The sequence below is a fragment of the Phalacrocorax aristotelis genome, chromosome 2 (assembly GCF_949628215.1).
Source record: "Phalacrocorax aristotelis chromosome 2, bGulAri2.1, whole genome shotgun sequence".
Classification (NCBI taxonomy): Eukaryota; Metazoa; Chordata; class Aves; order Suliformes; family Phalacrocoracidae; genus Phalacrocorax; species Phalacrocorax aristotelis.
In genome coordinates, this window is record NC_134277.1 from 164,082,155 (window position 1) to 164,094,549 (window position 12,395).

Here is a 12,395-nt window from a genome sequence, read left to right on the forward strand (position 1 = left end):
CAGCTACTATGAAGAAAATTAACTCTATCCCAGCCAAAGCCAGCACAGCCCTCCTCTCAGTCTTCTGTAGGTATTTGGAGTGGATCCTTTCCTGGTGAGGCAGGGCCATGCTCTTCCCTTGGTGCAGGTGGGAAAGCAAGTTCATAGCCCAGGCCAAAAGTCAGATTTACCGTGTTGTTTTAACTTCTTCCTTAACCTCAGGTCCCGTAAGAAAAGTGCGTAGCTGAGATGCGTTTATTCAAAAATGAACCAAACACTGTGTGGGCATCGACTTCTCTGAGCCGCTGATGCCGATTCTGAAAAAGTGCCTTCATGAGAAGTCATAGATCAAAATCCATCACGTAAACTGCTAGAAATTAAAGCAGGACAACCAAACTCTTTACAGTCCAAGTTCAACCCTGTCAGCTGGCATCTGTAATCTGATACAGAGGTCCCTCCAGCTTTCCCCTCTCTTGTCACTCGCACTGGCCCAAGAGGTTAATTGGTTTGGGTGTGAACTGGCTTCTCTGGAAGCTACTTATGGTTATGCTTATTTCCTCCTGAAATGCTCCCAGGCCCTCCCGCGCAGAGGGAACCCACACCACGGTGAGGCAGAGGCATGGGAAAAGGCGCATGTGCTGGCAAAGGAGGGACGAGACCCTCCCTGCTGTGATGGCCAGAGCCTGAGCCCTGGACACAGCCCCTCAAGCCCTGGCAGCGCTCTTGCTGATGGCATGAGACAAGAGATTTTGCTGCCTTAGCAGGTGACAGCCAGCACCCCTCGTCTCCTCTGGGGAACAGGTCAGAGCGACCAGGGCCAGAGCTGCATCTGCAGTGGGGGACGTACACCCCTCCCCGGCCTCACTGGTTTGTGTCTCCATCTGCGCTCCCTCCGTTGTGACACCTGAACTCTGTGAGTGTCAGTAGAGTTTCTCAAGCGTTTGTGAATTGTAACACTTGGGGTTTTTTTGTCAGCTAATATTTGGGAGTAGCATTTTTAGAAATACTAATTAAGCCTTTGGAAATAAGTGAATACTACTCGTCTTGTACAGCTTAGGGACAAGGAGAAGCAGCAGCAGTGTTCGGCCTGGAGCGAGGAGCCCGCGTCGCTGCCAGCCCCGCAGGTACATCACAGAAAGGCCGTGCGCTTCTACTCGCATTCCCTACAAACAACACAGGAAGGCAAGCCACCAACTCTTACTGAAATGTTTATTAAGATCGAACTTCAGAACAACGGATCGGAACACAATGTCTCGTGGAGTAGAATATTTCTAAATTGATTTTTCTTTTCTATGCATAAATGAAAAAAAAATCAAGATTATACAAAAAGAACAGAAAGTGCAGAACACAATAAAACAGTTCTCATGCAACCAATCTTTAAAACCTTAAAACAGAAAATAAGCTCAGTGTAGAAATAAAAACCATACATACATTATGCCGTCTACGCACTCAAACATTCATCTGTGACATTACTTTTCTTTATCCCTTTTTCCTCATAAAACTTAACATTATGTGTTTAACACATGCTTATAAACATTGCTAAACTCAGCAAGAGCTATTATAGTGCCCCAACTTAATAAGTTGATAAAAAAGTAGTTGTCATATGGCCAGTTCACAAAGGAACTAAATATTCTCTTTTTTTTTTTTTTTCTGCTATGAGATGCCTATATGCAGCTTTCTATTAATATGAGGCATTTAAATTAAGCTGGTCATTTGGCTACCAAAAGGGCTTAGTGTTCATGTTACATCAGAAAAAAAAAAAGAGTAACTGCCAATTTGTTGAAAGAAAAGTCTTTCTGCTTTTTGGAGCCATTTAGTACATTTTGGCTATCGCTGCAGACCCAATAGGTGCAGACTAAATAAATTTCCCTACTTTGGCTAAATGCTCTTAGAGTTTCACCCCCCAGCTTCAAAATTTAAGCAAAAAAGTGTGTCAGAGCATTTAAAATTGAATTGTGTCCTGGATTTTCACTAAAGCTTGCGCAGGTCGCAGGGTGTCACAAGTCTTAATTTTAGCAGCTGCTCTCTCCGGGCATCTCCTCCCTTCAAGGAGGTATTTGTCCCTCCTGGGCACGCCTCGGGGTCCCCCCAGGGCGAAGGAAGGTAAGGTGGAAAGCCAGTTGAGCCACAGGGCTGCTCAGGTTGAGGAGCCAAACAAGAGAGGTTTTCCAGGAATTTTCCTTGACTTAAAAGGAAAAAACTGGAACATTGTAACAAGCAGACCTTGCTGCCCTGGCAGACGTTAGGAAAAGGCAATTGAGCCTTTTTGTTGTTATCTAACACAATTCCCTAAGCATCTGGGCTGCCGAGCCTTGAAAATATTTTGATATGTGGGCTTCTGCAGCTCGCCTTTGCCAACGGCTTGTTCTGGATGCAACATGAGAAACAGAAAACTTTGGGTAGCTCCACTTTTTAAAAATGACCATTTTTCGATGCACTTTACAAACGTTCAGCTTTGTCATTTAAGGAAGAATAACAGCTAGAGGACTCTCTGTAACCATAAAGTTTCTGCAAAGAAAAATAAAATTTGGTATTTCTTCTACACAGTCATTAATAACATTTCTGTGCAACATTTGGTGTTCATTACATTTTTTGGCCTATTAAAAGGAACAAGGACAAAACAGCTGCAAATAAAAACAACTTGTCTTTCACGATAGATACTTCAGATGCCGAAGCTGCTACATGTGCTTGGGATATCATGCAGGAGTTTACTTATTCATTTAAATAGGATACATATTTATAGCTGAGCTCATCTCGCATCGGACTAGGATGAGGGAAACCTGGAAGAACTCAGTTGAAAACATTGCTGAGTACAGTGACGACGAGCACACAACCACCGAAGATATTTTGGCCCGAGCAGTGTGTATATAAATGTATATACACACAGATACATATACACACACACACGCACCTAAAAAAAAACCCAACTCTCAGTGATTGAACTACAATTCATCGTAGGGACCAAACAAAGCAGTGTCGCGCAACCCGGCTACAATTCTACACAAAACTACTGAAAATGTGAGCGACCACTGAAAACGAGAGCTGACCCCCATGCCACCAGGAGAGAAGCCCCCTCCCTGAACTCCCCTCCTGCTTGGATGCGGAGGGAGATCTCCCAGGAACAAACTGTGACCTTCCCCACCTTTATTTGTAAATGTGACCTCAACCCACGTGGCTGCAAGACCCCACTGGTAGCCATGAAAATCCTGCCTTTAATGGTGGACATCGGCGGAAGGCCAAGCTGATCACAAACCGAGGGCGGGCGGATGCGTTTCTAATGATGGAACTGAGGTTTTAATGAGGTACCTGGCAATAATCCCTGTTGTTATCGCTGTCATTCCAAGGGCTGGGGGGATTCAGATCAGATGGGAGAGGAATAAGAAAGGCTCAGCCCTCACTTCCATGCCTCCACGGAAAACCTCACGCAAGCCTGTTTCAGCATGGGGTCTGCATGCCAGCACCAGTACTGGCAAGAAAACTGGGAGGCTAAATTCACAGCTGCCCCCTTTTCAGCCTGCCGAGCCAGGAATAGAAAAAGACTCCAAGCGAAAAGGGGAAAAGGACATTGTGTGTTTCAAGGAGCACTAACTTCCATTGCATTTACTGGCTTCCTCCCTTCCGATGATGAACAACCCACATCTTTCCATAACTGCTTACTGCCAGTGCTAGCAAGCGACCAGATTCATGTCATTAAAAGGCTATTTAGGTAATAAATCTCTATGAAAGTCATCTAACCAGCAGGAAGAGAAACATTCCTAAGAAATTATTGCTTCTGGAGTCTGAGATTGCCATCCACAAGCATCGCAGATCTGACTGGACTCTTGCAATAACCTGACGGTGCAAAATCCTCACTACGCCTTTCCAAGCGGTTAAAATTTGAGCTTCTCTGCTCTCATGTGAAATACGTCCAGAGATGCAGCTTACCAGCTACAGCCCTCGAGAATCTGAGCACTAGCAGTGTCTTGTGTCCGAGGTGTTACACATCACCAAGACCGCGGCAGAATACGTTGAAGTTGTTTACAGCATAGAGCAACACAGAATGAAACCACCAAACCTTAAGCCCACTGCAGTAAGAGTCCAAAGAGGTGGAGCACGCACAACGACTTTGACTAGACAGTAATACCGACGAACAAAAACCAATGCTTGTTGTCACCAGGAATATAAAAACACAAACCAAACCCTTCAAATCTCTCTTCCCGCAACTTCTGCAATAAACACATAAAAACGCACTACTTTACCTTTTAATCGTGACTAAGAAAAAAAATAATTTCTGTATCAAAAGGTAAAGAGACACATGAAGAAATAAGTCATTGCCCACTCTACCCTGAGAAGTGCTGGGGCTAGAAAGAAAACTCTCTCAAATTCAAGAAAAAAGCATTACTATAGATCTTGGGAGCCATCACCGGCAGCGCCGTGGAAGCCAGCGCGGTGGTTTCACAGGCTGGCCGAGGTACAGGAGGAGATACTTTGGCAGGGGTTCCCCCAAGTTGACTCTTCGGGCAGTATGACAAATACTTCAGCATGTTTACAATGGATAATTATTTCCTTCAGCTTTACAGGGGAGTGAAATAGAGCTTCCTGTTACAAGGCAGCGTGCATATTCATGCGTTACGAGCGGTAATTAAACAGCCCTATAAACAACTCCAAATATGGATTTTAACATCCAATTCTTAGAAATGAGCATACGCCAAACACTGGCTGGGACAAAACTGGACCTGCCCTGCCTCCGACTGAAACCCTCTGGGTTTGAAACGTCCTTCCTCCCTCCTCACCCTTTCCCCTGACGGAGAAAGCTAAATAAAGGTGTGTGAGCTCACCCCCTGCAATGGTTTCACATTCCCTCAGCTGGCTGTGAAGTGAGAGGGAGCTTCAAATTCTCCCTCTTTGCTCGGTCACCTCGATGGTGCTGTGAAAGAAGCCTTGGCTTACTGAGGCGCTTGAAAACACACTGATCCATGAAGCTCCTGGGGAAAAGGGTAAGGCTGGCACCGCCTGGAAGCTGCAGATTTTTTAAACCGTAGCAGAACCTTTTGAGAAATGGAGATTAAAAGAAGGAGTACTTGACAGCATTCATTTAACCAAAAGCAGAATCTTCAAGGAGCTTTAAAAATAAAATATTAAAGCTTTAAAATGTCAACTCAATGTGTATTTTACATGAATGCCAGTTATAGGGTGAAATACAACTCATCTCTGTTATATATGAACATCACCAGAATATATTAAAGGAAACTGAGATGATAAAATTCACGGCAGAAGTTCAGTTAAAGTATTTCTCACAACTGATTTCTTCAATAAGGTCTCATATTCTTCAGTAGTATTATTCCCCTGTCTGAACACAGTTCACAGTATGTGTTCTAAATAAAAAAAAGATATTCAACTTAAAGAAAGACTTTCTCAAGACACTTGAAACAAACAAATAAAAAAACCTTAAGTCCTGTGCGATTACATGGACTTTAGTGCTCGATTTCACCAGCCTGAAAACAACACTGTCACCCTTGATAGCATCGGACATTGGCACCGACTGAAAGCCTTCAGCTAAGAAACCCACGTACGCCACCAGGAATTCGTCAACGACGCTGGCCAAGACTGCGCGATAACTTCAAATATACCAAAACATACATTTCTTAAATACATTGACAATTCAAGTAATTTATTAAAAACGGCTTTTCATTTTGAAATATATATTCTTCTTTCGAACGACTATATTGCAGCATGATTTACACGTGTATTTTAAAGTACTGGAGTATGAGAAGTTTGAGGCAGCAGAAATCTTACAAGGAGCTGTGATTTGTCTGTTTAGCACATGGATTGACTGCAGCCCGGAGCTCCATGCGAAAAATGAGTAAATAGCATCACACACACTTTTTTATAAGATGACAAACGGAAGTTCGGTTACTAAAGTTTCTTTAGCTGCTGGATCCCTGAGCTTTGGCTGCCCATCGACTTGGGGCACACTGCTAGCGATCCAAACACTATTTGAAATCAGATTAGCACAACTCTTTCAAGCTCTTCACAGGAAAACGTCTTTGCGCTGCAGCTATGTCCTGAATCAAGGAAGGGGGCATGGAGGATGTGCCGATGACATTGGTACAGCGTCTTGGAAGAGCTCCAGCCTACAATTCCTCCAACACAGGGACTGGAACAGCAACACATGCTAGCAGATTGAATTTTAAGGCCTAAAAACTGTTTCTGACAGATTGTTATACACCCAGACTATGCCATAAAGCGACGGAGGTAGGCCTTCGGTTTACCTTGTTGTACTGACACTGTGCCTTTACCTCGGCTGCTGCGCTCCCAGCCAGGAGGTTAAAAAGTGCAATTAATTGACTACTTCCTTTCCCCATGAGAGAGAATCCACACACCCCCTCCCACGAAGCTGACCCCAGAGACGCCCTTTCTCCGTGGCAGCAGCTTCATCCAGAGATGATCAGGTTTAAATGCCAAGAAACCCCCTGCGTTCACCAGCACGCAAAACTCCGAGCTAAAAATTGTCACAGCATATTCCAACGACATTCATAAAATTCAGCACTTGTGATAAAAACCTGTCAGTGCTGGTCATCTCTCCCAGTTGCTGCTCCTTCCATCCACATTTCCCATCACACACCCAACGTCACCCTCTCCTGACAAGCAGCAGACTCGGGAGTAGTTGTTGAACAGTATGACTAAAAGGATTCATGGCAGTTTCTTAGAAACCGCAGTAATTGCTTTTGTTTTTCTCAGAAATAATTGCAAATAAAACTATTCTGTAGTAATTGCAGTAACAAAAATGTGAAGTCTAAAATGAATGTTAAAGAACTGTAGCTGTCAGACCAATAATATCATGCTTGTGAAAAAAATTGATCAAGATGCCTAAGCGTTTCATTCAGCTATTACATGAGTGAAATCTGAAATGTTCAGACAAAAAAATAGCAAGAGACTAGAAGTCAAGATAGCTTCCATTTTCAGTTAGTTTAAAAACAGCCGAAAACTTAATTTTTCTAACTGCTAATTGTATACACTGCGAGTCTCATGCAGATTAATAAAACTCATTTGAAATCTAAATGTATTCTTAATAAAAAAGTGTTCAGAAATGACATTTCTATGGTGTAGAGAAAGCAATTAGCATCGTAGCTACCTGTTCAAGCCTATATTAAGGACTACAGAATTTCATTTACACTTTTGCATGAAACTGCCTTTTCTTCTGCAATTTTAGGTACAAGTAGTGAGGATCCTAATTTGTTTCCCTGGGTGCGGGTGGGGGGGTGGGGAAAGAAAAGTTCTTGACCCTGCACCTGCCCTCCCTGGAATGTGGGTGAACAGCAAGCCTTACACGGCTGACTCGCCCTCCAGCTCCGACGCAGCAGCTCCTTTGCGCGTGAGCTTCAGCACAGTCGGCTTGTCTGCGCTCGTGCCGTTGCCCTCGGTTGTCTCCAGAGGACCTAGTCCTTTCTGTTCTTCCTTTGGCTCTTCATTGACTTCAGGGTAAATCACCAAGAACGTAGCTGTCAAAAAACCCAGGAAGGATCCCACTGAAGCCACCATGGGAATGACTCTGACTGTGCCAACTGCATCCACCACACCGCCAAGCGCAGAGGCCACGAGGATCTGGGAGATGTAAACCTGACATGACAGAATAGCGCAGTCTATGCCAAACCCTCGCTTGGAGTTCCCGGGGCTATGGTGAATGTACTGGAAAAAGACAAGAAACATGTTAGGAGGTAAAACAATGGACGAAATATTTAAACACTAGTATCTTCCTTGAATTTCTCAGTCACGCAGTCAACTTTACGCCATCCTCGTTTATCACACAGGCTATACAAGTCCAGAGCAACAGCCTCCTTATATACTTATCAATGGCCTCCTGATATTAAACAAAGAGGCAGATATTTACTGGGGTGCTCCTGGCGTGAATTGGCTCCAAGATCAGGTTTTGTAAAAACAAATTTACATGAAACAGTTGGTGGGAATTATTTTTATGATTACAAAATGGAATCTCCCTCTCAATCCTTATGCAGAAACATGTTAAAATAAATGGTCCTGTAATTTGTAACACAAATGGAACAGTGCTAAAAAGTGGAAAGTAGATCTGTCCTTGTTTCCAGCAGAAACAGTTTGCCTCATGTCTCCCCAAACTTATAGCGGCACCTCAGTATCGAAGACCTCAAAGAGCCTGAGCAAAGCTAACACAGCACATCAGAAACAGCAGTAAAAACTAGGTATATAATAAATACTCCAAAAATTATTTCATTTCTCTTCATCTACCATATGCGCCCAAATCCTTTTACACCATAGCACAGGGTAAAGCAATCGTGACCCCACTGAGCCAACCTGATGCTAATACCATCTGATCTAAGCAGCGGCTCTTGCTATTTATTATCAAGGATGAATCTGCGCTTTGACACACACCTCAGCAAAGCAGGTATCTCAGCTAATGGGATTTAATAAATCCATTTTGCCACTGTGATCTTCAGGGAAACATGAACGCTCTGCCTTGATTAAAATAGTTAAAATATTCCACATACCTGTTTAATATCATGGTATTGTCCCAAAAGAGCATAGGGGCAGTAGGAGATACTCATAGAGACTATTCCCATCGTGCTGATCATTATCATGGTGACGTACACGTTGGGGAACATAGCCATCACCGCAGTGCCAAGAGAAAAACCCAGCGTGCCCAGGATGTAGATCACTTTTATACTAAGGTCATAGTTGTCCAAGTATTTCTGCAACAAGGCTGCAGAGATCAAGAATAAAACACAAATATCAGTTTACTCAGTGTAGTTTTACGCTATCGACATGGCCACGGCAGCTCAATGTGCTGTGTGGGACTTGGATGCTCACTACATATTTGGTTTGTCTTCGCAGCATGGCTCAGCCCTCACTGGGAAAAGGATGCACTGCTACTTCAGAAACCGGGGAGCAAATGAGCTCAGAGACTTGCCTAAACTATGCTACAAGTCTGAGGCAGAACGAAATGCTTTGAAACTCAAACATATCATAGTCTATTAATGAATTTTACCTATTTATTAACTTTACCAATGCAGGTACACTCTGAGCACACAGGAAATTATGTTTCTAATGCAAGCACGTTCACTAAACAAAGTGATCAGATGACTGATGTTTATAACCACATTTCAGTTTGTGTTCAGAAACAAGCTGCCCACCTGAACTTCAGTTGGACATGTCTCAACAAGGAGGCCGTCCCCATGATACCGATCTGTGCAGGCATGCCTGCACGCGTGCTGCAAACAGCAGAATTTAGGTTGGGCAAAAGCTTTCAATTTCAGTCTGTATTCCCAGTCTAAATTGTTTGTAGTTGTTTTATCTGTTATTAGAGAATGAGAGACTTTCAGAAATGTATAATTTTGTTTTTAAAAACAGTCTTTGAAAAAACCCTCTTACACGTTTGAATTTTCTAACAAGCATAATTTAGTTTCCTGATGACTAGCTAAATGCCATTCAATATCCTTGGTATCATTTTGTGCTTTATGCCACTGATCTGTTCATATTCCCACCTCTACATTTGGAGGGATTTTTTAATATTGATTCTCAAAGAAGCCTCTCCCCATATGACCACGCAAAATGCTTTTCCAAAATATCCTTCACCCCAAACAAGGAGGCGCAGGCTAACTGAAGCAAAACTATTTTTACCTTGCAAATACATATATGAAGTGCGTTCCACTGTCAGACTGTGCAGTCTCTTACCTGAACAAACAGCAGCAGTAGCAGCATAGATTACCAGTCCCCAGCATCCCATCTGAACTCCAGCATTATAGGCATGTAACTCAGTTGAGTTAGAAGGGGCCTGCAAAGACAAACGCAAAGCTTTTCTTGTAACGAACACATCTCAGAAATGAATAAAAGTAAGCAGGTTGGCCAATGGTAACTGTTCTCTTACCTTTGGATCGCCCTGAAAGATGACCTGGCCCATGAAATCTGTATAGAACACAGCTTCAGCAATGATCGAAAACCAAGTTAAGAGGTGACAGACGCACAGTCTCAGCAGCTCCTTTGGCATCTTTAGCATTGACAACCACAAGAGTCTGACAGTGGTTTCAGTTTCCCCCTCTTCGCTCTCTGTGTCTCCACTTGAATTGGTCGTGCCGCTCTGATTCCTGTGTCTGTACCTCTGTCGCTGCCGCTTCTGCATGTCGTAGATATCATTCATGCTGCGTGAGGATTTTATCAAGACGATGGCATTGGCCCGACGAAAGCGATAGCGGTGAGAGCCTATTTTGCCATAGTACGAGAAGGTGTAAGACGGCTGACGGTAGAACATGTGCCTCCGCCTTCGCATGGAGTTTGAAGTACTAGATTGCTTCATGCCTATTCTAGTGTGTCCATTGAGGAACTCTTTTGGTAGGGAGCCATTCATGTTTGGGACTTTATCTTCATTTAAGCGATTATCAAGCAACATTTCCTCCTCTTTCTCATTGTCCCTGAGGAAAGCAGACAGGTGGTTGAGTTTGGACTTCATGATCTCTTGGCTTGTGTTGTGGGGAGTGTTTGGATATGAAGCATCCTGAAAAATGGAAGGTTCAATGTCATGCAGAAAAAGTAGCTCCGATTCAATTTCCAATGTAGCATCAGGCATGTGCAGAACTGAGTCACTCTTACTTCTTACAATGTTCACCTCAGGAAACTCCATATTGAGATCATGCTCTGACTGAACCTCATCATGAAACATAGAGGCTCCATACGGCTCTTCCTCACTAATTACATTCAGTCGATTCAGAGGGGGGAGACTACCACTGAATTTGACGCTTGAAAGTGTGTCTCCTTCGTCATCAATCCTGTCCTGCTGAGGATTATATTGCTCTTCTTCAATGCTAAAAAGGTGGAGAGCAACGGAGACAGAGAAAATAATGGCTGCAAAGAAGAAAAGGACTTGCTCTTGAGATTTAAAAATACCACCCAGGAAGGTCTGTGTCCAGTCCAGCCCTCCTAACATATAACCGATTGCTCCTCCAAGACCTGTGGAACAGGAAAAAATGAGAAGTGAGTTCAGTAAAAAATCAATTCAGTCACAACTTGGTCATCAGGAAGAACTGACAGCCGCCAAAAATATATCAACTAGCTCCATACCAGCTGAAAACGCATGGATGTTAAGGGCCATGTCTTGTTCTTCACTGTCCACCACATCCAACAAGTAGGCCCGAATTGGCCCTTCTGTTGCATCAGCGCAAAAATCCAACACCACAACACCAAGCACCGTGAGAACTATACCAATGGGCTGCTTGTCCGGGACATCACCGATAGCCAGACCTGAGGAAAAATGGAAGAGGAATCTGAGCATGTCATTCAAAAACAGAAAACTACTAAGAGCAGGCTTAGCTCCTTAAGAAAAGGTGGCCAACACACTCACTGAAAACATTCCTTTACAGAGTAAAATGGCAATTTCAGCTGTTTGGCACAGCTTTACAGAAGGTCTGCGACAGAAGCTTCTGTTTTTAAATTTTTAAGCCTGACATTCATTTTTCAAACTGTTATTTTAAAAACATCTCTTAAACCTGAGAGAGCATTAGGTACTATTTCATGTTCCTCGTGTGTATCTTCCTTCAAATCCTGAAGGCTGTTTTTATCAAAGACAGCCACGGTGAGAGAAGAGAGCATCCAAAACCAAACTGTCGTACCTCATCTATCAGTTACAAACACAGGTAACTGCACTGCTGACAGCACTCCTGACACGGTGCCCATCATGTGCTGCGACCATTACAACAGGATAAAGTGAATTTTAACCCCCACACCACTCTCTGCTTTTCTTTTCGTCATATTTTCTAGATCACTTTTACAAGCAAAACTTTTAAGGATGAAGCAACATGAAGGTATTTTGCATTGCAAAAAGCATCAGTCAGCTTCTGTTGATTGCATGGGATGAAACGCTTTTTGTCTACAGAGTAGAAAGGCAGCATTAGTCTATAGCTGGAGAATTTATCATGAAACGACCGTTGACAAAAGCATGAATTACTTGAATCAGAGAGACTTAAACGTTACACATGCAAGACACTAGTAAAACCATTAGTGTAACTGATAAAAATGACTGTGAAAAGCGATGAACTGGCTAAGCTACCAAAAATAATCTAAATCTCAAGTGCTATGATTCCTGCATATTCAATCCTCATTTATACCAAGCCCTCTGAATGTGAAAGAAGTTTATGTATGTTCCACGCTCGGCTGAATCTCGCAGTGGAAAACACCAACACCAGTGCTTTAGATTCGTTGGAAACCTGAGCAGTGCGTACAGTGGAGAGACCAAGGGTGGAAGAAGATCTACACACAGCTGTTCTCCTGGGACATGGTCTTATTATTATTAGGAATGGAGAACCTCTTTTTTTAGCATGCTCCTTGTTCTCCTCCCGATGACTCCTATTGCCAGAGGCCAGGTTATGAAAAAGGGTACAATACAATGACCACCTTAGTTTTTGCACCATCTCCTG

At 43.2% G+C, this 12,395-nt stretch overlaps 1 protein-coding gene across 4 annotated transcripts in view; it reads right to left on the bottom strand.

Moving 5' to 3' along the window:
• Positions 1–1,174: 1,174 nt before the first annotated feature.
• Positions 1,175–12,395, bottom strand: part of SLC45A4 (solute carrier family 45 member 4) — a 69,935-nt gene continuing 58,714 nt past the window's right edge. For all 4 annotated transcript variants that reach the window (XM_075085921.1, XM_075085918.1, XM_075085919.1 and 1 more), the window contains 5 exons: positions 11,044–11,223; positions 9,857–10,932; positions 9,664–9,763; positions 8,481–8,692; positions 1,175–7,647 (listed from right to left, as the gene is read on the bottom strand). In XM_075085921.1, coding sequence (XP_074942022.1) covers positions 7,285–7,647; positions 8,481–8,692; positions 9,664–9,763; positions 9,857–10,932; positions 11,044–11,223 — 1,931 coding nt within the window. In that variant the 3' untranslated portion in view covers positions 1,175–7,284. The remainder of the gene's footprint in view (positions 7,648–8,480; positions 8,693–9,663; positions 9,764–9,856; positions 10,933–11,043; positions 11,224–12,395) is intronic.